At 45.6% G+C, this 27,195-nt stretch overlaps 1 protein-coding gene across 1 annotated transcript; it reads right to left on the bottom strand.

Annotated features, from left to right (window-relative positions):
• Window positions 1-1,335: 1,335 nt before the first annotated feature.
• On the bottom strand, window positions 1,336-26,977 carry ATNUG2 (GTP-binding family protein). Its single transcript, XM_086786160.1, has 11 exons — window positions 26,560-26,977; window positions 6,104-6,237; window positions 5,770-5,899; window positions 4,695-4,855; window positions 4,486-4,587; window positions 4,255-4,359; window positions 2,948-3,076; window positions 2,723-2,863; window positions 2,388-2,488; window positions 2,202-2,259; window positions 1,336-2,070 (listed from the first exon to the last, which is right to left on the bottom strand). The coding sequence occupies exons 1-11, from the start codon at window positions 26,795-26,797 to the stop codon at window positions 1,528-1,530; spliced, it is 1,842 nt and encodes a 613-aa protein (XP_086642286.1). The 5' UTR covers window positions 26,798-26,977; the 3' UTR covers window positions 1,336-1,527.
• Between the last annotated feature and the right edge of the window lie 218 nt (window positions 26,978-27,195).

The raw sequence follows: 27,195 nt of genomic DNA, 5'->3' as shown, positions 1-27,195 counted from the left end.
TGTGTATAGCCTTCACCACCATGTCTCCTATGAAGAAGGTGGATGTAGTGCAACGTGCGTGAGGTGGATGTGGGAGGGGGTTTGTGGGGATGTTGGTATAATGAGTGCCACATGTGGACCTATGATGGGGGTGGGTAAGCGGGTCGTCATTCCCGGATCCTATGCCAAGCCTCGTCAAAATTCTCGCTCAAGAAGAGTTGGTATAAGTCCTCATGATGTTTACGAGAATGTGTTGGTTTCTTGTGGTGGCAAGTAAGGTACTAATTAATCTGTTCAATGTCACGCTTCTAGATTTGGTCGGTAGCTAACTCACGCAAGACGTACGCATGTGATACGACATTCGTCATCATACCAACAATTATGAGGCATAGTACCTGTGTGAGGTTTGGCGGTGGACCTACGGAGGTCTATGTGTGGATGATTGTTGTGAGATGTGAGGTGAGGGTGGTGATAGGTGCAGATGGGTCTACATCCAAGAGACAACGATAGAGCTGATTTACATAGATAAGATCACAATCATGGGTGAAATGGATATGAGATGGCGGTGCCTGTGATGGCGTAGGTGGTGTGTAGATGAGGGTGAAGGCGAAGTAACTATGGACGGCACCACCCAACAAGCATGGTGGGATGGTGAAGTCAAATATAAACAAGGCTAGTTCGGCAATCCCATAAGATAATCAACTGTGATGTAGTCCCCCTTATTCGAAAAACTAGTAAGCCCTCCAGATGCAGGCCACCATGCCATCCCATGACAGATAGCAAGGTTGTGGTGGACATATTATGGTGGCGTTTGCCTTGGCAGACTCCCCTTCTTACAGCCCAACCACACGCATACGTAATGCCCAAATCTACCTCCTTTTCTCCTCAATCATGTCATGAATACTAGAGGGGCATGTGTGGTGTCATGTGTCTTTTGGTAACCTCTGTCCACTCAACTTCTTTCTTCACTACTGCAGCCCACCCTTGTTTAATCTCCCTTTTGGTCTCCACAATGTTTTCTTGGAGCTTCACCTTGAGGTCTGCAACTTCAAAGCAAATGGAGGGATTGACTTCTCTTTCCTTCTTGCAATCCTATAATTCTCCATTGAGCCTGGCAATCTATTTATCCATTCCATCTGTTTGTCTAGCATGTTGTTCCTTCATCTTAGCCATCTCCTCTTGTATTTCTACCATCTCCTACACGAAGCTTCTTTTCTCTCATTCATGTGGGCTCCACACATGACCATAATTCAATCACATTTCTGTGCAAAGCATCACCCTGCTGGAGCATATTGCAGCTTCTTTGAGCATGATAAGCATGTAAAGAAATAGATGCAACAACATTAACTCAAGACATCAGCGGCAATAAAATTGATTCCTGCACAATGCATTAAATAGCATCTGCCTCAAATAAACACTTGGCTAACCCATTCAAATAGACACACATGACCAAAACACATGTGCATCTTTCACTGCTATGGTTGCTAGTCTTGACAGCAGGTGCCACAAACAAGTGGTAGACACATCACATGTTCAACTCCACATGAATCAAACTCTCTGTTTCTTTCTTGGCCTTTGATTGGTGGCTCCCAGGTCGAGCTGCACATCCAAACCCATTTCACTTTGTACGCTCTTCAAAACATCCTCCCATGACAAATTTTCATCTTCATCACTATCATCATTCGCACCAACGATTCTCCCTTCTGAACCAGCAGCAAAGGCTTCATTTCCATCAGTACCATCATCATTTTCAACCAGATGATTTCCCTCCTGAAGGTCTCCATCTAGTAAACCATCAGCTCCTTCGTCTTCTTCATTGAAGAAATTCCTCTGGACGGGCACCTGTGTCAGCTGCTGCTTCTTGATGACTGTATCAATTGCAGCTAGAATTGAAGCATCCTTCTTTTCAGCTTTTCCTTCACCCAAACTTTTCTCCGCACTGACCACTTTCATATCAAACCTTGATTGTTGACCAATCTTACTGCTTTGATCTTCTTGTAGTCGTGGTGGTGGCATGAAGAAGGGAATCCTACCCCTTTGCCAATCTTGAAGTACCATTTTTGCTGCAGTGGCAAGATCAGGCTCTCCACCCTGCAATCAAATTATCATAGCTTATGGTGGTGACATGTGCAGAGGTTAGATGGGGCTGCATAAAGCTTAGAGGACAGGCTTACAAAAAAGCCATGCATAGTCCTTTATCCATGCTGAGATAATAAACTCACCTTCAAAAGCTTGCCTGTCAGCTTGCATAACTGTGCTAAGAAGTCCTCATCGTCATCCCTACATGTCATCATGCCCAGCACATCAAGGGTCAAAGCATACTCATATTTCACATGGCATCAATATGTCTGGCTTTTAGCATCTACAAAAAACTTTCGTGCAGCATGCTTGTGTGTGTGTTGCCTTACCACTGCTTGACCTTGTAGGCTCTTGTCAAATACTCTTTTTTGACACGAGTCAAAACCTCCCCAATGTGTTCAGTAGCATCTTCTAAGTTCTCCACCCTTACCTGGAATCAATAGAACACATGAGTCAAAACCTCCCCAATGTGTTCAGTAAAGTTCTCCACCCATACCTGGAATCAATAGAACACATGGACAACTTCACATACAATTACCAAATTATTTTACCCAAGAACATGATAGTGCCTTACAGTCAATATTTCCATTCTCATGATACCTCCCCACCCATCCCCAGCATATCTGTAAATACACCAAGGTGAAGGTAAAATGTGCACACTTACCACTCCTTTCAAAACAATGTCAGTTTCCGAGTCATGATTTTGATAGACCACACCCGGACAATCAATAAGAAAGATCCTCTTTGTCAACGTGATGTACTGCCATACTTTAGTTTCACCTGGTATAGGAGCCACCTTGCAAACCTGTTCAGAATTCTCACTTAGGATAAACCCAAAAAGTAGTTAAGATAAAAACGAGCTTTGCTTTTGAAAGGAAAAGGCATATACATTCTTAGTGCGGAGTGTGTTGATCACAGAAGATTTCCCCACGTTTGGGTACCCGACAAACCCAACAGAGATTGCTTGTTTATCACTCTTCAAGCGGGCCAATTGCCTTAACAGGGAGAGAAGGGATCCCTGCCACACCAATACAAAAACTAAGCAAAATACAATTCAAATATCACCTCTTTGTAGCAATCTTGTTCCTATAACCAGCACAATGAAAGCCCATAGCCACATAAAATCATATTTTGTCATGTTTCAATGCCTAACACAATGGGAGCCCATTGTCACATAAAAACCCGTTTCATCATGTTCAAAGCACAAAACAACAAATATTACCAAAAGTTTGAAAATGCAACGAGAGGTTATCACAAAACCCATGTTTTACCCAATTTGGAGATTCCGTTTTTGAAGTTTTACTCTCCATATTTCTTTTGAAACTCCACCCACAGATCTAACAGCCCAACCTTCACATGCAGCATCGCAACTCCACCCATCCTAACGTGCATAGCAACACACCCTCATTCATAAATTTCACCCTTACTAGCATGTAGTGCCTCTTGTCCTTCCATGGGTGCACATAGCAGCCCATGATCCCATTTATTCCTTCTTTCAAATCTAATTATCTGCTGTCTCCTAATCCTCCTCTTCTTCTTCTTCCCATCTCTTCCTTCTTTACTCTTTAACACTCTTGTCCTTCCTATCCTTCTGCCCTCTCCTTGCTTTCTCACTTTCTTTTCTTACTAAGTCCTAAAAGAGAAGTGCCAATTTTTGCGAGCACCCCAAACAAAAGCTCCCATCAATACTTATCAGCATAACTTAATTTCCCCCTTTTCCCTTCGCTTCCCAAATTCTGAAAAATTATACTACATTTGGTAGTAGTAGCGGTGTTTTAATATGTTGCATCATACATAAACAAAAGGATGACCTGTTTCAAAACCTGACCATTCCATTCTTTAGACACAAAAAAAGACAAAAAAACCTTCAAAACCTCAAAATATAATTATTTCATGTGACTATGCGAGACCCTTTATCCCAAAGAGCCTACACATCATCAGAAGCTTCTTATGCCACAAGATGCGGGTCTGCAAGTCATGGAGATTCACACCTGTCTGCAGACAGATGAACGTGTCCAGACTCCACAGCAGCCATGGAGAGGTGTCTGCCTCCCCTTTCACAGTGTGTCAACAGACAACTTTTTTACAGATTTATTGAGCACCCTACAAGGTTCATTTTTGGGGTGGTGTCCGTGGCATACACTCTGACATGCAGGAAAAAAATATCCATGACAACATGGGTTAAAATTTATAAACCTTGCCAAATGGATTGGTAACACTTGCATGAAATGCAAGCGTTGGGTACTCCCGGGAAAGAACATGCAGCCATCCTTTTGTGGCCCATGCCGGCACTAGATCACACTGCACACCCAAAACAGCGGTGATTATTGGTGATATTACATATTACTTTTAGAAAAATTAGTAAAAGACCTACTTAGGTTATTTCTTGCAAACAGAAATATTCAATACTTCAAAAGAAAAGCCCACCTTATTTAACAGGAAAACTAAGTGCTTGTGTTTGCAGTTTTCTTTCAAATGCTTTTCAAGGTGGCGGCATCTAGTTCCCTGAGGATCTCTTGCATCCAAGACCTTCAACGATGCTAAAATCTGTTAGTTAAAAATCGGATCACATGTGCTTGGGGCCTTGCTTACAAGGAGAACCTCTGCCAAATAGAATTAGAGTTCTCAGCATATACCTGAACCACCACATCAGAGGAATCGATCACTTTATAGAGCTCACCCCAAATGCGCTTGCTTTGGCCTTTCTCGAACATACTATGTCGTACTTGCTGCCGGAAGCCTTCATCCTTCTCATCTAGCCCAGCCAGTTCTGTATTTCCTTGGTTCTCAAACTTTTCTGTAAGTAACAATAGTTTCAACATTAGAAGCAAGGGCAACTGGTGCAAAAAGCTTGCCAAGCTAGGATCTGAAACAGACCCCCAACTGCTGATTTTTTCAGCTGTCTGCTTTCTTCAACAGTTACAGTCGGATCTGTCCATAGTTCTCACTATGGATTTTCTACTAGGGTTGCAGCCGTCCCTACTCCCATGATTCCCCCTATAAGACTGCCATCATTTTTCATCATGGATCCAACCTCTATCGGATATGCTGACTCCACCATCTCATGTCATAAAATCATTTATGCACAGTGGAGAACATGGAGACTGTGTCAGAAGCAAGAGGCACGGGGACCTCTATTTAGGCCTTCCTACTCCTAATAGATGCTCAACCAGTCTGAGCTGGTTTCACCCAGCTGGGTCCCATCAGTGCCCCTGCCTCTTACAACGAGCCTTAATGAGGGTTAATGAGGAGCCTACCGCCGATGCCCATCTGGTGCAGGCCAACAGAGCACATAGTGCTACTACCCAAGCTCCCTCCACACCTGTGATAGATGTCCCAATCTGAAGCATATATAATCATCAATACTGATTTCTATGCCAATGCACTTACACTGAATGGTCATTAAAAGCTATCATTTTAGGCTAAATCCCTCTCCAACGACAAAGTTGGAATCCAGGTTTTCAAGCTAATTAGATCAGCTTCTTCTCATTAAGGGGACAATCCAAAGAGTAAAACATACCTCCAGGCACAAATGAGTAAGGAAGGATTATAACAACCTGTGCAGACCATACAGAAGAATTGATGGAGAGGAAGAGTCGCTTTTCAGCATATCAACCCCCAACCTCCCACACACAGGAGGGTTGTTTTAATTATATAATAAGAAGGATTTGGAATAGAATTACTCAAGTAGTAACATGGGCACGAACAAACCTTGTACATCAGCAGTTTTCTGTATGAGATCCTCGTAGTCCTCAATGTTCAGCTTTGGGCGCCTTCGCTTTTTCTTGGGTCCGAATGTATCTTGAAATTTCTCAATATCTAAAAGGTGCACCCTTGTTTGCTATTTAGAAACAAACAAATGTCAAGGTAAGCAAAACAAAAGTAGTAATGGTAAATTGACTAGAGAAAATTTCTTAATTGAGAATCTCCCTATTGAACTAATTGCACTAAGGCATTCATGATTATAACGCATATATGATAAGATGGGCAAAATCTTATACAACGCAAATATCTCCAAGATGCAAGAAACGGCACAAAATGATACCTTTTGATGATCATTCAGGAGAGAAAGTGGTAACTTCTTCTCTTTCAAAATTACAGTGTAGGAGTCTGACATGCGAGTCCTCATGTCCTCCCGGAACCTCTCCAACTCCTTTTGATTAACGACTCTTGTGTTTCCTGATTTGAAAGATCCATTCTCAATTAAAACAAAAGGCATTATTATGTATTCATAGAACCTCTTTGCTTCCCATATCACTCAATCACATACTGTTAAGGGAAAAACCTCTCTTTTAATCCAATGTATGAAATTGAAAACAAAAAGAAATAAATCACAGTTTATCTCATGGTAGGCCAAAGCAAAATATACCAATTGAAAGTTTAGGTTCTTTCCCAAACTTAACAAAAATGAAAGTGCAAGCTTGACACGTACTCATAAAGCTTCAAATCATCAACTCCATCATGCATAGCACATACTACGTGCTATGACATCCCCACACATGTCATTAACGCCCAAGAGTAGGTGCACAATCATATATAAAGAAAAATCTTCATAGAACTAAGTCTCTATCACTTGTCCGGAGGTGGTGGGAGTCCAAAAGCAAAACAATGCCACTCCACAGAAACATATGGTGAGGAGACTTCACAACATTAAAGAAGGCAAATGCTTCACTTGCAACCAAAAGGGCCACACTCATAATTTTTCCCTCAAGCAAAAGGTGGCACTAAAGCAGCGAACGTGATTGAAGTTAAAGGTAATCCTAAGTTTACTTCTATTGATACTTTCTTCTTAGAGCATAGTACTTGCATTGCTACTTAAGTTCCATCTCAATGACCTAATCCATACATATGGATCCATCATGCAAAACACTATCATCATCTTGTTTGACCCTGTGCCATGTTGGTGCAAAAGTTGGGGGTACTCGCAGCCAAGTGATCACATCTATCGAGTGAATTTGGCAGCCGGACATGGAAAAGTGTACACTGTAAACAGTGGGATAAGAAAAGCTATGAGAACTAGGAATAGTGGACGAATCGTGAATCCCTCCACATGTGAACATCTTAGAAGAGTAGCCTAACACATCTAACACAAGAAACTCAGGCCTATGCTCCTCATGGTCCAACATATGCTCATAGGTGTCCCATGAACCCACATGTGAAGTATCATCAAATCCATGTGTAACAATGGACGCATCACTAATCACATGCTCATGGGCATCCAATGTATCATCAGTCGGATGCTCACGATCCTCTAATAGATCCTCATGATCATCTAATACATCCAAATGATCCCTAGGAAAGTAGGTAGGCATAGGCATATCATCACCCACAATGCTCAGTGACATCCCTACCCTCGAGATCATGTCCACAAGATCTAACTCACACATCAATACCACATACATCATCATCATGTGCATGTGTCAGTATCATCACCATGCACATGTATATCAATATCATGTGCATGTGTATCATCATGTGCACGTGTATCAATATCATCATGTACATGTGTATCATCATGTGCACATGTGTCGGATACATCATCATCATCATTATCTGCATCATAATACAATGTATAGATCCGTCTAGGTGAATGGGAATCAATGAGATGATGTGTCACATGCACGGAAGCTCTGTGTCTTCTTTCAGCCCTAAACACCTTTCATAGGAACATCCACATGCAAAATGCAAAGAAGAGATGGAGAGAAGAGAGAGAGAGATAGCTGTATTTTTAGTATATTCCTAGTATATCAAAAACGTTACAACGTATGAGGCCTTAGGCCTTCCCAAAAAGGAGTAACAATAACCTATCCTAGACCTGCCCTATGTGAGGGGTCAGATGAATCAAAAGGTTTTTTAGCAAAGCCTTAAATAGGCCCATGAGGAATCCCTAACTAGCCAACCTGCTGTTGGCTAGCAAAAAAGACAAAAATATCTAGATGCTGCTGACCAGCCCTGTAGCCCCTTGAGTACCCTACCGACCTATTCTTGCATCCATAGGATGTTCCACTTGTCCCCGGGCCCTTCATACCCTGTCCCTAAACACTTTCTTTGGTCTTCTTTTCCTAAGTATTGAGTCTGGCATCTTCACTCCACCCCTTGGATGATCATCATCCCTTGGAACCGTTTTCTCGAAAGCCTTTCCTGGTATGCCCCAAGTGGCATCCCATTCACAAGGCTGCCATTCCCCTTGGGTCTTGTGAAACACCACCAACCAACCTCCTGGGAACTTCTTCCATGTCTTGTGTTACTCTCCTTGGACGCACCTTCATCTCTGGGACACCATCAGTGCTTAGCATTGTTGAGCCTGAAGCTTTGATTGTCATGTGCAAGATTTGCCATGGACATTCTCTGAGGCTAGTCCTGAAGGGCAACAGATAAAGGACTTAAGAATCAGTTAGAACCAGATTTTGGAGCAAAAGAGTGCAAAGCATGGAAAGTGTTGGACTAGGAACGAACCAGATGACCTGTCGGCTGCATGGAATGCTAGAAGAACCTGTCAGTGGCATGATGTGCTGTCGGCTGCATGAGAAGGCAGTTTGGGAAGTGATTTTCCAGTTTTGTGTCCAGTCGGCTGGCAAACTAGCAGTCGGCCAGCTCCCTATTTTGTCCAAAGGCCTATATAAGGCACTCAAGGCTCATTGTTGTATTCATTCACTCCCCCTTTGGGTGTGGGTCTAGACTAGGAGTTTTTTGGGTGTTTTCCACCTTTTATGAAGGCAGCCTATGGCTGTAGATTAGGGGTACCTTTTTGTACCATATGAATATACTAAATTTCCAGCTCTCTCTCACTCTCACTCTCCCTTCTGTCTGCGTTTTTGCATCAGCATGTTCTCAGTGGTGTTTGGGGCTGAAAGAAGATCCCCAGAGCTTCCGCGTGTTACATTGGTATCAGAGCATCGGGCTCAGCAAAGCTAAACACTGATTCAGTCCCATATGATGGTGTACAAGGTACACGAAAGTGCACAGATACGAAGCCCAAGGCAAATGCATCTTCAGCATGCACATTTCCTGTAGCAATTGCTAGAGACGTAATGACCTCTTTACCGGTGGCCAACTCAAATGGCGTATACCCGGTTGCACTGTGTATTGAATTGTTATAATGAAATTCCAAGATTTCTAAGTAATTCGCCCAATCCTTCTGATTAGCACGAACATAACTGCGAATATAGTCTTCTATTCCTTGATTGATTCTCTCACTCTGACCATCGATTTGCGGGTGATATGCTGAAGACATGCGCAACTGTGTGTCCATTAACTTGAATAATTCTCTCCACATGTTACTCATGAATCTGCTGTCTCTGTCTGACACAATTGCTGTTGGTAACCCATGATATTTGAAAACCTGACTAAAATAGAGCTTTGTAGTTTGGTACGTCATGAGAGGTGGTTTAGATGGAATGAAGTGTGCCTGCTTCGAGAAGTAATCCACTACCACAAATATAGTGTTGTGTCTATGGGACTCCAGGAGATCAACAATAAAATCCATACTGACAATGTCCCACGACCTAGACGGGACGGGCATGGTTTGCAGTAAACCAGCTGGTTTTACTCGTTGTGCCTTCAAGAGTTGACATGTTGGGCATGTGCGAACATATTCGATTACATCCTCAATCATACGTGGCCAAAAGAAATGACGTCGAAGTTGCTCGAGCGAGCTTCTGCCCACCATGCCTGGCCAACTTATAGTCGTGGGTTTCCCAAAGTAGCATGGCTTTGTGGTCCGAGTCATTGGACACATACATCTTTTGGTGGGCGTAGAATAATCCATCTTTGAAATCAAATAAACCCACGGCTGAAGTACCATTTTGCAACTTTGTGGCCATTCAAATGACTGCTGCATCCGATTTCTGAGCCTCTCTGATCTTGTCCAAAAGTGCACCATTTGCAACACTCACTGCATTCAATTGTGGCATACGGCTTAAGGCGTCTGGCATCAAATTCTGCCTCCCCGGTTTGTGAATAATGTCAATGTCAAATTCTACGATGAAGTCCTGCCATCTGCCCTGTTTTGGTGACAGCTTAGGTTGGGTCTGAAAGTACTTTAGAGATATGTTATCTGTGAAAACTTTCGTGTGCTTATCTTGCACATAACGGCGCCACTTCCTAAGGCAATGAACCACTGCTTGCATTTCCTTTTCATGTGTGGTCCATCGGCGTTCTACATCGCTGAATTTGCGTGACTCATACGTGACAGGGTGCCCGTCTTGTAATAATACTCCTCCAAGGGCCCCGTCCGATGCATCCGTGTGAATCTCAAACTCCTTGTTGAACTTCGAGAGCTTAAGCACCGGGGTGCAGCACATTGCAACTTTCATCTTTTCGAAAGCGCTCCTCTCTATATCTGTCCATCTAAAAGACTTGATGCCTTTAGTTATGTCAGTGAGTCGGGGGTGATTTTACTAAAATCTTTGATAAACTTCCGACAGAATTGTGTGAAACCCACGAACTCACGAACTTCACGCACAGTTTGGGGTGCACTCCATTTCACCACTGCCTCGCTCTTCTTAGGGTCTACTTGTATCCCTTTCTGATTGACCACAAATCTTAAGAACTCCACTTCAATGACTGCAAACTCACATTTCTCTAGTTTGGCATACAGTTTGTGCTGCCGTAACTATTGGGATACCTTTCTTAAGTGTTCTTTATGCTCACTCAAGGTCTTGTTGTATATGAGCAGATCATCAATATATATGATCAAAAACTCATCTAAATAGTCTTTGAAGATATCATTCATCATTGTGCAGAAGGTGGCCGGGCATTGGTCAACCCAAACGGCAACACCAGCCATTCGTAGCTTCCATACCTCGTGCGAAACACCGTTTTCTCAATGTCATCTTCGGCGATTCGTATTTGATGATATCTGGATCATAAGTCGATCCGACTGAAGTACTTTGCTCCCGCCAGCTAGTCTAATAGTTCCTCCATTACTGGTATGGGGTAGCGGTTCTTGCTAGTGAATTTGTTGAGGGCCCTATAATCGGTGCATAACCTAACTGACCTGTCCTTCTTTGTGACAAACAACACAGGTGCACCATACGGCGACTTGCTGGATCGCACCATTCCATTTTCGGCCAGTTCATTCAACTGTACCTTGAGCTCCTTGAGCTTTGTAGCATCCATCCTAGAGCCACACATAATTTCATCACCCCAAACTGTGCCAAGAAACTGGGAGTGAAGGTGTGCGACTCTAATAAACTGTCAATGTCTTTCGCACAAGGACAGGATGATAATGTAAAGATGGCATATAATGTGCAAGTGCAAGCAGGCGCATGGAAAGCGCGATTGGATTTCATAGTTGTGCCCATGGATGCCTTCGAAGTGATTGTAGGGCTCAGTTGGGTCGACAAATATCTCATCGCCTTTATGGGAAAAGGTGTGAATACCATGATACTGGATATGCAGGGAGTAGGAGTCAGTGTGCCATGCATCCGTCCTCACTCGGGGGACAAAGCAGTCAACAAGAACATTGGAGGCAAAATCCAGAGCACCCCGATGTATGCAACTGGGTCTAGTAAGACTCAGAAAGTGACAAATAGTCGCGGCAAGATGTCGCTATGGTGCAGTGCCAAGCAGGCAGAGAGGGTAGCTAAGCAAGGGTGCCAAATACACTTATGTCTGATGAAGGTTAAGGATGCACAACAGACAAAGTGCAAGATTAGTGAAGCATAGATACACGAAATTCTAGATGAGTTCCAGGATGTCTTGCCCGAGAAATTGCCAACCGAATTACCGCCGAAACGATTGATGGATCACAAGATCGAACTCTTGCCAGGGCACAGCCCTCCGACTAAAGCTCCATACCATATCCAACATGATATTATACTCAAGACCATTCACACTAGCCTCAAAATACACATTCTGTACTGTCTCCTTCTCTGCAGCCAGGCGGCTACTTCTACACCACCTCACAGGCGGCACAGGCGGCACAAGCGGCAGCCAAGCATCTCCTCCCATACAGGCGGCTGCCTCCTCTGCACAGTGGCTGTTGCCCCTCCTTCTGTACAGACTTCTGCGCTGCCTCCTCTTGCAGGCGGCTGCTTCATCTTCTCCGACGGGCTGCCCACTACACAGCAGGTGGTTGCGCAGGCTGCAGCCAGGTGGCTACTATCCATCAGGCGGCTACACCACAGGTTGACGGCTGTTTCTCCTATTCTGCGGACGACTGTGCGCCTCCATCTCCTCCTCCAGGCTGCTTCTTCTCCCTCAGGCGGCTGTACCTTCTGTACATGGCTGCTGTTCCTTCAGTTGGCGGCTGTGCTCTGGCAGCCAGGCGACTTGTCATGTGCACAGTGTGTATCTACCGTGTGCTACACACACGCAAGACTAGTTTCGAGGCTTGGGGAAGCTTGGAACTAGGCAAGCTAATCGACGAGCTGAGTTAGGGATTCCACATTCTTCTACATCAATTCACATTGCTTATTCCACATCCAGTCATATGTATCCCCATCATCCTTCATCCATTCTCATCTAATCATATTATATCACATCTCATCACATCTATCCACATCACATCACATTCATCCACATCACATCTCATCACATCCAATTACATCTATTCAGATCCTCGTCACATTACATCACATCCATTCTCATCATCACATCTCATCCATTCACATCTACCCATATCCACATCACATCCGTTCACATCACATCACATCTGTTCCATTCACGTCTCATCACATCATATTCACATCACATCACATCCATTTAGATATCATCACATCAGATTCACATTCACATCTCATCGCATCCATTCAGACATCCATTCACATCTCATCGCATCCTTTTGGATATCATCACATCACATTCACATCCATTCACATCTCATCGCATCCATTCACATCTCATCATATCCACTCACATCTCATCACATCCATTTATATCTCATCACACCCATTCACATCCATCACACCCATTCATATCCATCACATTTATTACATCCACATCACATCACATATATTCCATCCACATCTATCCTTATCACATCACATTCATTCCATCCATATCACATCACATTCATTCCATCCACATTACATCACGTCCACATCTATCCACATCACATCTCATTCATTCCATCCACATCTATCCATATCTCATACATCTCATCACATTCATCCACATCCATCCATTCGTTCACATGAACATCTATCCACATCCATCCATTCGTTCACATGAACATCTATCCACATCCATCCATTCATTCACATGCATATCTATCACGTCACATCTCATTTTCATCCATTTACATCACATCACATCATCCACATCTCATCACATCCACATCCACATCTATTTACATCATACGGACGGGCACCCAAGTATGGACGGGCGGACGCCCAAGTGTGGACGCCCGATGACCGGTCAAGAGCCTATAAAAGGGTGGCCAAGGTTAGTTATTGGAATATAGAGAGTCTCGCGAGTTTGTGAGAACTCTACGGTCATGGAGCCTGGATCTAGTGCAGACATGCACCTTCTTTACGCAACCGAGGCCGATAGCAGTCTCGAGGCCCGCGAGGGCAGCTTCGTGACCGGCAAAGCTTTGCTTTGGTGGAAGGAACTCAACCCTAAGCCAACGACTTGGGCACAATTCGAAGACATCTTCAAGAAAGAATTCCTCAAGAAAGAGGATGATTATGATGTTGTTGCCCGGTTTTCAGCTTTGACCATGACCTCGCAGCATCTCACTTATGAGGTCTACCTCCAGAAGTTTCGTGACTTGCAGATGAAAGCTACAAAGATGGATCCCACTACTCTTTTGGGGTTTTTCGTAGCTGGTTTACCAGACTCGTACCGATTACAGGTTAAAAATAACAAATGTAAAACTTTGGACGAGGCCATTCCGTCAGCTCGTATCTATGATGATACAATGGTCTCTTCCAAGTCGAAACCCGTTACCGAGCAGGGGAACAAGTATAAAAGAAAGTTCTCTGCACCTATGGCTAACACGACCGAAGGAAAGTCTTCGGACCAACCTTCGAAGAATTCCAGTTCGACACCAGCGAAGAAGAAACGACTCCTTAGGGCTTTAAAGCTCAAGAAGGAAGGACGTTGTTTTATCTGCGAAGAAAAAGGACACATGCGTAACGAGTGCCCAAAGCAAAAGGGTACCAAGACAAACGCAGGACCCAAGCCAAAGGCAGCTAACCAGTTGTCTTTGACAGGTACGTCAATTACTGTACTTTCTCGCCCTAGTACTTGTTCTGATTGTCTGTTCAATTCTAAGGTATTTGGCTTGCATGATCTTCTCCGAGTTTATGGAGAAGTGAATGGCCATAAAATTCACATTCTTTTAGACCTTGGCAGTTCACATAACTTTGTTAACTACAAACTTGTGCAGAAATTGAGTCTTGATACGACACTCAGCGACCATACCTATGAGGTACGCCTACCTGCGGGAAGGCAAGTTTGGGATCGCAAGGTGGAGATGCTTCCAATCCAGATTCAGGACTACAAAGACACTCTGGAATGCTATGTAATGCATCTAGAAAATGTAGACTTGTTATTAGGGATTGAGTGGTTTAAGTCTCTTCAAGTCCAAATAGATTGGTCTAGTCATATTTTTTCTTTTCAGCATAGGGACACCAAGTATAGTATTTTAGGTGATTGTATTCATCCCTCTCAAGGACCTCTTGTAAATACAATTGATTTTGGAAATATAATGGATTCTTCTTTGTATACCGCTTTCCATTGTGTATTGATTCCACTTTCTTCCTTTCTCATCCCTTCCTTGGATGCAAATGAATTAAGTGTGTTTGAAAGCAAAGAATTACAGAAGATACTTGATTCGTTTCAAGACGTGTTTCCTAAGGAACTGCCATCAGGTTTACCACCTGAACGGGCAGTAGATCATCGTATTGACTTGATCCCTGGTGCTCATCCTGTCAGTATTCCACCTTACAAGATGAGCCAAGCTGAGGAAGATGAGTTGGCTAAACAACTCGAAGATTATTTGAGAATGGGCCAGATCCGTCTAAGTAAATCACCTTGGGGTGCACCTATGTTGCTTAGGAGAAAGAAGAACAATACCTGGAGGATGTGTATAGATTACAAAAGATTGAACAAGCTGACCATTAAGAACCGTTATCCTCTCCCTAGATCAGATGACCTGATTGACCGGTTAGCAGGAGCGAAATATTTCACGAAGATAGATTTACGTACTGGCTATCAACAGATACGTATTCATGAAAGGCATGTCGAAAGAACCGCCTTTCGGACTAGGTATGGCCATTACGAGTTTCTCGTATTACCTTTTGGGTTAACCAATGCTCCAGCCACTTTCCAACAAATGATGAACGATCTTTTTCGTGAACATTTGGGGAAATTTGTGGTGGTGTTCTTGGATGATATTTTGATTTATAGTCGTACTCTTGAGGATCATGTCAGACACCTCACGATTGTCTTATCTATTTTAAGACAGAATCGACTATATGCTCAGTTAGGTAAATGTGAGTTCTTTATGACCGAAATCATTTACTTGGGACACAAGATCACTAGAGATGGATTGAGCATTGACTATGACCGAGTTCAGAAGGTTCTGGACTGGCCTATACCACGAACAGTGAAACAACTTCGTTCTTTTCTTGGTTTTGTTGTTTTTCTTTGGAAATCTGTACGGGAGTACTCTCAGCTCACACTACCGATGACCGACTTATTGAAAGATCGTGGACGTAAGTCAAATCAACCTATCACTTGGAATAACGATTTGGATATGGCCTTCAGACTTTTGAAAGATAAAGTCAAGGAAGCACCTATCTTAGCATTACCTGATCCTAGTCGGCCTTATGTTCTTGAAACTGATACCAGTGACTATGCTATCGGGGCTGCTTTATTTCAAGATGGTAGACCGGTTGCTTTTGAAAGTAAAAAGCTAGACGACACTCAATCTCGTTGGCCAACCCTTGAGAAGGAGCTTTATGCTGTGATTCATGCTCTCAAGGTTTGGAGACATTATTTATATGGCTCCAAGTTTGTGGTATTGACTGATCATCAGTCAATCAAGTATGTGTGTGATGCGGATGATTTGAGAGGAAGGGAAGCTCGCTGGGCAGAGTTAATGCAAGATTTTGATTTTGAGATCCGTTATCGGAAAGGGTCCATGAATAGTATTGCAGATGCGCTTAGTCGGATTAGAGAGGTGAATACTTTGTCGTTCACCGAGATTTCTACCGACTTATTTCAGTCATTGAGAGGGCTTTGCAGGACTGATAGTTATTTTGGTCCATTTTGACAGAAGATCCAGGACGGGAGCTCATTGATTGACCAAGACTCGATGACTGAGCAGTCTACTATTCAGGCTGCCGGAGGCCAGTGGATGATTCAGAATGGTTTACTATTCCGTAATGACAAAATTTGTGTACCACAGATCCCGGACATTAGGTCCAAGATTCTTAAGGAGTGTCACGACGCCCCTTCTATTGGACACCCTGGGGTACACAGGACACTATCATTAGTGAAACACACTTTTTATTGGCCAAAGATGAAAGGGTATGTAGAAGATTATGTTCTCAAGTGTCAAATTTGTCAGGCAAATAAAGCTGAACGCTTTAGACAGGCTGGGTTGTTGCATCCTTTGCAAATCCCAGGTAATAAATGGGAAAGTATTTCCATGGATTTTATTACCGGATTGCCAAGAACACATCGAGGCCACGATTCTATTTGGGTTGTGGTAGATCGCTTGACAAAAATGGCTAGATTTTTACCGACTCGGAAGACTATTACAGCTACGCAATTAGCACGGCAGTTTATCGAGCAATTGTTTAGATTGTACGGGTTACCGCAGGACATAGTCAATGATAGGGACTCTAAGTTTACGAGTGATTTTTGGAAACTTGTTTTTGAGAAGTTGGAAACAACTTTGAATTTGAGTTCCTCAGATCATCCTCAATCTGATGGCCAGACTGAAAGGGTGAATCAGATTTTGGAGGATATGCTTCGAGCATATGTATCCAAAAGACAGAGTTCATGGGAGGATTATCTTCCTATGTTAGAATTTGCATATAACAGTACTTAGCATACGAGTATAGGTTTTAGTCCTTTCATGCTTATGTATGGTTTTCAACCTAGATCACCTGTTACTGTAGGATTCTCAGGACTTCAGCATGATCAGTTGTTATTAAGTTGTCCATTTCAAATTGTGATATTAAGTTGTGCTATTACGCGTGTGGGTGTCCAACGGAGTCTATTCCCACTTGACGGGATCGGTTTCACATGACTCCTTCTCGTTTGGCTTTACAGGATCTTTGCAGGTATTCTGGTCACATCCTTACTGGGGATACATCCATTATCCCAGTTCATAGTGAGGGCAAGGTGAAGATAGTTCCCGATGGCAGAGGGGGGAAGCATTCCTCCCAGGTGTTGTATGTTCCATCACTTGGTTTTCATCTGTTGTCAGTGCATCAGGTTTGCAAGACTAGCGTAGGGGTGGAGTTTGATGAGCATTTTGTTGCTCTCCAGGACAAGGCAACAGGCCAGGTAGTTTGGAAAGGCGGAGTGGAGAATGGAGTTTACAAACTTTCAGCACTCACTCTCCCAGGTCCTCAGTTTTGTGATGAGTGGTAGTCTGGTAATGGCCACTTAAGTGTGGATACGCTGCAGGTGCAGGCTTTCTAGCTTGCCAGATGATGGCAGCAGTTGGCAAGAACTTTCCAGTACATATGTTGGTAGTTCTTGTGTTCGTCAGTCAGAGGAAACTTTACAAGTAACCTATGCTCTAATGTCTCGTAGCATTCGGGACAAAGAAACTCCTGTAGTTGAGGAAGTTCTTTCCACGGGGACCTATTGGAAAGCCAGGCAGGTGACAGTTGATTACTTGCAGAAGGAGGTGGATGTTGCACATTCTCCAAGCTTTGTGGTTCCGGATTCAAAGGGGGTGGTTTACAGGTTTTCAAAGACCTTGAGTGGTCTTCAACAGGTTTCCAAGACTTGGCATCCCACCGTTATAGGTGTTGATCCTTCTGAGCAGTATGATGCCTCCTTGACTCAGAAGCAGAATGGTTCATTGATCTGGTTGCTGAATACCAGATTGGACGGGAGCTTCCTCATGAGGCTGTTGAGCTCATGTTTGTAGAGGAATTTTTGGGAGGCTGGATTGCGTATCTTGTGGTTTCTGCAGCATGCGAAGGATCTTGGACTCTTTTACACAGGAGGGGGGATTGATGGATGGAGTCACACTCCACGGTTGGAGTGACTCGGATTGGGGAGGAGAGCCAGACTCGAGGACCTTGACATCAGGCTACACTTTTTCCCTTGGCTCAGGAGCAGTTTTATGGAGCAATAAGAGGCAGCCATCTGTTGCCTTGTCGTCGACAGAGGCAGAGTACCGGGTTGCTTGTGGTGCTGCTTGCAAGGTGGTGAGGTTGCAGAGGTTACTTGGCAGGTTTGGGTTTCCACTGGTGGAACCCACAGTCATCCAGAGGCATTTTGTTCGTGAAAAGATTGTTGTTGATGACATCTTGCTAGAGTTCTGTTCGACGGAAGACAATGCGGTGGACCTCTTCGCGAAGTCTCTATCTCAGGCTATGCTCCGACGGCACTCCAGCTCACTGGGGTTGGTTCCACATCCAGGAGCTGAGAGGGGGTGTTAGTAGTCATCTCCTGTCTGTATGTTTACACCAGGGCCTCTGTTGTGGGTGTGCCCGGCCGATTTAGGTGTTTTCTCATTTTTCCCCACTCTCCATATTTTTTTCCTATTTTTCCCTATTTTTACCAGGTGTGGGAGGCTATCCTCTGGTTCTGGGATTGATCCAGGTGATGGCCGACTGCTCTTGCTGCTCCCCATCTCTCTCTGTGGCTGGCTGACTTCACACGTGTGCTGGCCGACTGGGATTTTCAGCAAGTCGGGTGTCTTTTGATGCTGTCGGTTGTCCTTGCTACTGGCCAACTGGATCATAGGGGCTGTATAAAATGGCCCCTTGCCCCCACACATGTTGTATTCAATTTCCGGGATTTTCTTGTGTATATATAGCAGAGTTACACGCCTCTCTCTCTCTCTCTCTCTCTCTCTCTCTCTCTCTCTCTCTCTCCTTCTCTATTGCTGTATTTTTCTGCAGTGCACTTGCTCTTGAGTTTTCAGATTTTGTCTTCATCTCCGCTGCATATTCTGACATATATGACCCAGAACGGAATGAGGTTATTGTCAGTAGAGATGTCTTTGATGAGCATGTTCCAACTTCCACTATTGAGAAGCCACCACTTCTTGGAGAAGTATGAGGATGATTCCCGGGCTATTGTTCCAGCTAGCCAACCTTAGTCAGTTGTCAAGGTTGAGCCGAGGTTGGAGATGTGAAACAGCAACAGCAAGAGGCTCCGCGTTCTGTTTAGGTACCAAAGTGGTTGTTAGATACCATTCGGGAGTCAGGTGTTACGGAGTATCCCTCCAAGTGGACCACGGAAGATGGACCTTGAAGATCACACAGAGTTCGTGATAAAAGTCAATCAAAGGAGCTTTTACAGGTGAACTATGCATTGATGTCTTGTATGATTCGGGACAAAGAGCCTACTTCAGTTAAGGAAGCTCTTTTGCAGGAGACTTGGAGGAAAGCCATGCAAGTGGAACTTGAATCCATAGAGAAGAATAGAACTTGGGATTTAGTTCCAAGGCCATCAAAATGGTCAATCATTGGTGTCAAGTGTGTCTACAAGACCAAGTATACGTCCGATGGGTCAATGGACAAGCACAAGGCCAGACTTGTGGCTAAGGGCTATGCTCAACGGCCAGGCATCGACTATGAGGACACTTTCGCATCGACAGCTCGGATGACCATGATTCGGACAGTTCTTGCCATTGCCTCTTCTCAGCAGTGGCCGGTCTATCAGATGGATGTGAAATCTGCGTTCCTGAATGGTGACTTGCAGGAGGAGGTGTATGTTGAGCAACCTCCACGCTTTGAGGTTCCGGGATCAAAAGGTATGGTTTACAGGTTACGGAAGGCCTTGTATGGTCTTAAACACGCTCCCAGGGCTTAGAACCAAAAGATTGATTCTTTCTTTCTTAGAAAGGGTTTCCAGAGATCAATTGCAAATCCGAACTTGTATCTCTTTTAGGAACATGGTATGGTCACCTTGATTATCCTCTATGTGGACGATCTTATTCTCACTGGCGGTCATGTGGAGCACATAGCTATGCCGAAGGTTGCCTTGTCAAAGGAGTTTGAGATGACGGATTTAGGCTTACTCCATTTCTTTTTGGAATTGGAGATTTAGTAGACCCAAAGGGTGGTTCTTTGTTTCTCAACAACGGTATGTTCATGAGTTGCTAGAGGCCTTTGGGATGGAGAACTGCAAGCCTATTTCATCTCCGATGGACCCAAATACCAAACTTATTGTACATGATCATTATGAGCAAGTTGATGCCTCCTTGTATCGGAAGCTTGTCGGTTCATTGATTTGGTTGTTGATTACCAGATTGGCCTTGAGTTTTCCGATGGGGCTGTTGAGCTCATTTATGCAAACACCTTTGAAGACTCATTGGGACGCACGATTTGGATCTTGCTGTATTTGCAGGGTACGAAGGATTTTGGACTCTTTTGTAACATTGGAGGGGGAACGAAGGACCAAGTCAGCCTCCAAGGTTGGAGTGACTTTGATTGGGAAGGAGATCCAGACACGAGGAGATCTACTTTAGGATACGGCTCTACCCTTGACTCAGCAACGATTTCTTGGAGCAACAAGAGACAGCCAACTATTGCCTTGTCTTCTATTGAGGCAGAGTATCGAGCTGCTTGTGGTGCTATTTGCAAGGTGGTGTGGCTGCGGAGGTTACTTGGCAAGATTGGGTTTCCACTGAACGAACCCACGGTCATCCAGTGCGACAACCAGAGCTGTATAGCTATTGCTTGGAACCCGGACTTCCATGCCCGGACCAAGCACATACAGATACAATATCACTTTATTCGTGAGAAGATTTTGGCTGGTAGACTGACAACAAGATAAGCCGCTCGCTAAAGCTCTCGCCCCCCCCCCCCCCCCCGCTCAAGTCTGCTGCCCGCCTTCGCCCTCACCTTCGCCATCGCCTTCGCCCCCCGCCTGCCGGCCTTCACCCACACCCTTGCCCTCGCCTTTGCCCTCTCCCTTCGCCCTCTCCTTTGTACCCGCTTGCTCGCGCCCCCCCCTCCGCATCCCGCCCTTGCCCGCCTGCCCCCTCTTCCTTTCACGCTCCTGCCCCCCTTTCGTGCCCGCCTACCCCCGCCCCCCTTTCGCGCCCTTCTCCCCCCCTTTTCGCCCCCCCTCCCTTTTTCGCCCTTCCCACCCCCTATCGCGCCCTTCCCGCTCCCTCCCCGCTTCCCCTCGCCTCCCCCCCCCCCTTTTTCTCTCCTCTGTCATCCGCCCTTCCCCCCCCTCGCTTTCGGTCTTTCCCTCCCCGCTCCGCGCTTTCCCCCATTTTCGTGCAGCTTGGTTCTTGCAGGACCCTCTGTCTCAGCTTCAGACTCTGATGGAGGCCCGACCCGCCTCACCTCAAAGGGACTCTTCCGCAGCCCCCTCGCCCGCCCCTGAGGATACCCCCATCAAGCTTTCTCTTTTGCCAGAAGAGGAAGCGAGCCTCACCGCAGAGGTGGAACGCCTCCACATACATTCCACCATCTGCCGTATAGTTGGCACCCGCTCCAGCAGAGGGGAGATCCAGGATCTTCTCCAGGCCCGCCTTCTTGCAGATGTGGGCAAGATCCTGGACGGTCAGTTACTGGGCCGCGGACACTACCAGATTGAGTTCGAGACAGCCCAGAGCGTGGCCCAGGTCCTAGCCATGAGTCCCCTTAACATCAGGGGCACTCGGGCCTTCTTCAGACATTGGCAGCATGGTTTCGACCCAACAACGGCCGAGCAAGGAGAGCGCCTATTCCATGTCACAATTTGCTTTCCTGGACTTCGCCGCGAGCACCTTCCGCTCCTTGCCAGGATAGGATCATTGGTGAGCTCGGTGCTTGAGACTGGCCCCACAACAGCTTCAGTGGTGGCTAGAGCAATTGGCCTTCCTTCGGTCAGAGTTTTGGTTCCTGATATCTCCTCCCTTCCGAAGGTCATTCAGTTACCTAGGATAGGGGGGGATGGATCGATCAGAGAGTGGAGTTTTCGGGGCTCCCGAACCAGTGTTTTATATGCAGGCAAGTCGGCCACCTGGCCAAGGCCTGCCCTCGCAGGAGACCCCGACCTTCACCGCAGCAGCAACAAACCTCCGATGGCCCGTCCACCACAGATGCGGCTCAACAGGCAGCCTCTGGGACACCTGCTCAGCCCACAGAGACCTCTGATTGGCAGCCTGGACAGGGGCGCCGTAGAGGGAGACAGCCACAACAGCATGCCCACAGACCGACGCAGCAGCAGACACAGCCTCAGCATCATTGGGTTCCAGTGAGGAACAGTTTTGCTCCCCTCCAAGAGGAGACCCCAGCGCAGACTGAGGATCAGGAGATGCCGACGCCCCCCCCTCCCACGTCCCCCCCTCCCACCTCGCTTCCACCCTCGCCTCCTCCCATTCCCGCTCCCGCATTTTCAGCCTCTCCTTCCCCACCCCCTTCTCCCCCCCCTCCTCCCCCTCCGCTCGTCTCAGCTCCCCGGGAAGCACTGGCAATGCCCTGGCGCTCACTTGCAGTCCGGCGGGCACTAAGCACCAACCTTGCTCGTGTACCGCAGAGGAGACCTACCATGCCGATTCGTGCTTCACGGATATCCTCTATCCGCAGTCGGCTGAGTAGTCTCCACACTAGACAGCGCTCGGAGGCTTTCGACTACTCCTTTACACGCCTATTATGAGCGGAGGGCCCCCATGAGCCAGCACCTATCAGAGTTCATGTGGTGATACTTCCGGCCCGAGGGGAGGAGGCACTTGATTCAGCGGTGGCCTTCTCCTTCCCTCTTTGCGGCACTCGCGACCGGGAGTGGACTCTGGATCTTGCTCTTAGTATTTTGCAGACACAGGCAGTTGAGTTTTCTCACCATGTGAGAGACTTGGAGATTACAAACATGGTAGGCCGACTCTGAGAGTTGGCACATTTCTTTGATACCGGGAGTGCGGATGCCTCCGGGAATCGACACTTGGTGGTTCGCATAGTGGCAGACCTGGCGCGAGACCCTGGCTATGTATGCATACATGACGATTCTTTCTCCGAGCCGGAGGCAGCCGCTATGGGACATAGCCACTGGCGCCTGGTCCGAGACTCTTGTAGCACACCAGGTGGGCAGATTCGTAGTTGCTCGGATGGGGATTACTCTCCATCCAAGCCGCTTGCGAAGGCCCACCGTATGGCTGAGACAGCCTCCACCTCAGCAGGTCATCCATGAGAATCATCTCATGGAATGTACAGGGCCTTGGCGGTGCACACACTGTACGTTATCGTGGTTGCTTGAGGCAGGAGCTTCAGAGATGCCTGGTTGGGGGTAGTATTGATATTCTGATGATACAGGAGCACCATTTGAGTGAGAGCAGGATTCAGAGATATGGTTCGGTGATGCTTGGTAGATGGGACACTTTTTGGTCTGCAGGTTTTGGCCCCTTGGGTGGGCAGGGAGGAGTATGTATGGTCATTGCGGATGCATGGCGGCAAGCCATTGTGGATCGCGGGGTCACTGTGCCTAGTAGAGCGCAGTATGTTATTCTGAGAATGCACGATGAGCACATTAGTGTGCTCAATGTCTATGCGCCCAATCATGCTAGTGCCAGAGCAGAGTTTTGGACCCTTGTTACAGATGCATTGCCCGAGGCCGCACATTGGTGTGTTGGGGGAGACTTCAACATGCTTGAGGACCCGGCCGATAGGGTGGGAGGCAGTCATGTTACAGTGCACGGCACGGAGCTTGCAACTTGGGAGCGATTTTGTACGACACTACGGATCAGTGATGCATGGCAGCATGAGGCTTTCTCCCGTTCTCAGGACAGTCTTAGTTTTTCTCGGTCGGATCGCCCGCAGGGAGGGACTAATCTATCACGGATTGATCGCTTCTGTGTGGGCGACAGGTTTGGGGAGCGTGGTGGCTCCGTTGGCATTTTTAAAATGAACCATAATAACATGCTTAATCAAACAAACACACAAACAAGCTAATATACATAGTAATCACCATGACCAAGAGCCCACCCAAGCTCTGATGCCATGTTAACAATCCAAAAATGGGATTGATCATGGTGATAGACAATAGATTAAGCATAAGATGAAGGTGGATTAAACCACACTAAAAACTCCATGAGAGAGAGAGAGAGAGAGAGAGAGAGAGAGAGATTGCACACTCAACAATAGCTCTATTGCATTTCTCAAGTGAACCATACAATGATATAGGCTTTCTAGCCTTATCCCACTTTACATGTCATCATCCATGTGGCAACTCCTTTTCCACTCTTTTGGTCAACACTCACACACCATTCAATATTACATGTGGCATTCTTATCTTGCCACAATATCTTGCACCTCTAGGGTGCTTTCCCACATACACACAACACCGCGATTACATCTCTCAACAATTAGGGATGAGATCCAGACACGAGAAGATCTACATTAGGCTACAGTTTTACCCTCGGCTCACGAGCTGTTTCATGGAGCAACAAGAGGCAGCCAACTATTGCCTTGTTGTTTACAGTACCAGGCTGCTTGTGGTGTTGCTTGTGGTGTTGTGTGGCTACGGAGGTTGCTTGGCGAGATTGGGTTTCCACAGAAGAAGCCCATGGTCATCCAATGCAATAACCAGGGCAGTATCGCTATTGCTCGGAACCCGGTCTTCCATGCCCGGACCAATCACATAGAGATACAATATCTTGCTTCTTTATTGTTCGACGGAGGACAATGCGGCGGACCTCTTCACGAAGTCTCTACCTCAGGCTATGCTCCGACGGCACTCCAGCTCCTTGGGGTTGGTTCCACATCCAGGAGCTGAGAGGGGGTGTTAGCAATCATCTCTTGTCTATACATTACACCAGGGCCTTTGTTATGGGTGTGCCCACCCAGATTTGGTGTTCCCCCATTTTTTCTCACTCTCCATATCTTTTTTCAATTTTTTCTGGGTGTGGGAGGCATATCGCCTGTATCAGATGCTAGCCGACTGCTAGGTTGATACCCGACCTGTTGTGCAGCACTCGCCGACTGCTTGATACATGGCCGACCTGTTTTTTGCTAGTTGTGGGCTGCTATTACTAGTCGTGAGCTCTTATGCTGCTATCGGCCTGTTTTGGACTGGCCGACCAGTAGCCTGCGGCAGATTCTGAGACTATACAACAGTGTTTATGGGGATGCAACCTTGCATAGCAGATTTGGGATTCTATAGTCCAACTTATGGGCAAATTGAGTGGTCGCACCATGCATGTGACTTGGGAGACAGTTGCTTGGCTCTCCTAGTCCGATGCACAGCTTTTTTACAAGGGCAGTGGTACAAACTCTGCTATTTTCATTCGTAGAGGTATTGCCCAACATGGTTTGTTGTAGGATGTCCCTCACTCTGATTATACACTCCCCCGACAAAGGATTGACACCAGTTGGGAGATTGTTGCCAGTATTACAGCATGGCAGATCTAGAGAGCTAGATGCACGGAGGCTATTGAGGGTGTCCATATCTTTGGGTCTCAATGCATTAATACTATATGGGGTGATATCATCCATACTCTCATGGCTACTTGGGCTCGTATTCAAGGGTCCTCTCGTTCCGTGCAAGCAAAACACGTTATATTTATGCGGAAGTGAGACCATGGCATTTTCTTTTCCTCTAGTCCCATAGGTCTCTCATGGCATCATGATGCTCCTCAATGGTTGAAATCACCTTACATAGTGGGGTGATTCTATTCTATTCCGGCTTATAGCTGTGATTGTTGTATGCCTTTTTCATACTTAATAATAGAAGTCTCTTTTTTGAAATATATATATATATATATATATATATATATATCAAATCAAATCTGAAAAACTATGTAAGCCTAATCCAAAAATGATTAATCACTAATCACTTCCTAAGCAAGGATTTAAGCAAAGTTTTGATACCAATGCAAGAAAGGGATCTAGTCAAAGTTCTGATACCAATGCAAGAAAGGGATCTAGGCAAAGCTACACCAATTCCTATCCAGTTATGTCCAAAGCCTGCTATTCCAAGCCTTACTTTCATGGGCCAATGTCTCTGAGCACTGAATTCCCCACTCACAGATGTACACACTGGTGCTTCCGTATTTGACTCTACACTCAATGGCCTTGCCATTTTATATACTCTGTAGGATGCCTCAATAGATAGTCATGCCACATGCATCTAAGACCTGAGACATGTGGCGTGTACAAAATTCTTGCAAGTTCTGAAGTTGCGAAAAAGGAGGAAAATCTTATCATCTAGGCTAATGGCAATATTAAAATGCTAGATAGCAGTTCCCTTATTTGATTAACAACTCTCTTTTAAATTGAACAAACGACTCACGATTTTCAGGAATTTTTTTTGACTAAAAGATCTGATGATTCTAATGGCAGCCTTAATTTTCCCAACCCCCCAAAAAAAAAAAAAAAAAAAAAAAAAAAGCAATTTGGGTTTGTTATAAAAAAAATTTACCAAACCATCGGCGATCTGGTTGGATGCGAGTGGAAGGCATGTCGTGGGACTGAAGGTCATGATGGAGAATGCGGCCCTTGCTGTTGCGGACAGGACGCGACTTGTACATGCTCAGGCGGCGCACGGTCGCAGAGCTCCGCAGGCTCTCGCTCTTCTTGTTGCCATCGCGCCTCTGCTGATCCAAGGAGTGCTTGGGCTTCCCCTTTGAAGGGGGCGCTTTGGTCTTGTGCTTCCCCATCTCTCTCTCCCTCTCTCTCTCTCCCCTTCTCTCTCTCTCTCTCTCTCTCTGTGTGTGTGTGTGTCTCGCAAACACCCACCTGCAGCAAGCGCTCCCGACAATGAGGCGCAGCACAAAAGGAAGCTTCACAGACCTAGGTGTTCCGATTTTGAACCCCGTGTGCCGCCGTAAGTTTTCATAACAACATTTAATTAATATTCAATAAAGGGTTAAAGAGAGTTTTTTTTGTCTTGCGAGGAATATTTTATTTTTATTTTTATTTTTTAGTGAGAAAAGGGACAGACCACATGCCATTTAGGAGGAAGTATCAACAAAGAGAGTTAAAAAAAGAGAGCTTCCCGAATTATTATTTTTTTTAAAGAGAGTTACACAGAGCTCAACATATTAATATTTAATGG

This window comes from Cibotium barometz, chromosome 4, assembly GCF_041138505.1.
Source record: "Cibotium barometz isolate CiBa-2024 chromosome 4, ASM4113850v1, whole genome shotgun sequence".
NCBI classification, from domain to species: domain Eukaryota; kingdom Viridiplantae; phylum Streptophyta; class Polypodiopsida; order Cyatheales; family Cibotiaceae; genus Cibotium; species Cibotium barometz.
The sequence above is the reverse complement of the archived record's forward strand: the minus strand, read 5'-3'. Positions and strand labels throughout refer to the sequence as shown.

Bases quoted from the DNA above. Each gene is read 5' to 3' on its own strand.
- ATNUG2 (XM_086786160.1), bottom strand. From the start codon at position 26,797: ATGGGGAAGCACAAGACCAAAGCGCCCCCTTCAAAGGGGAAGCCCAAG. The intron at 4,360-4,485 runs GTGGGCTTTTCT...TTGGGTGTGCAG, and splicing joins TAGTTTTCCTGTTAAATAAG to TGTGATCTAGTGCCGGCATG. The intron at 2,864-2,947 runs GTATATGCCTTT...AATTCTGAACAG, and splicing joins ACACACTCCGCACTAAGAAT to GTTTGCAAGGTGGCTCCTAT.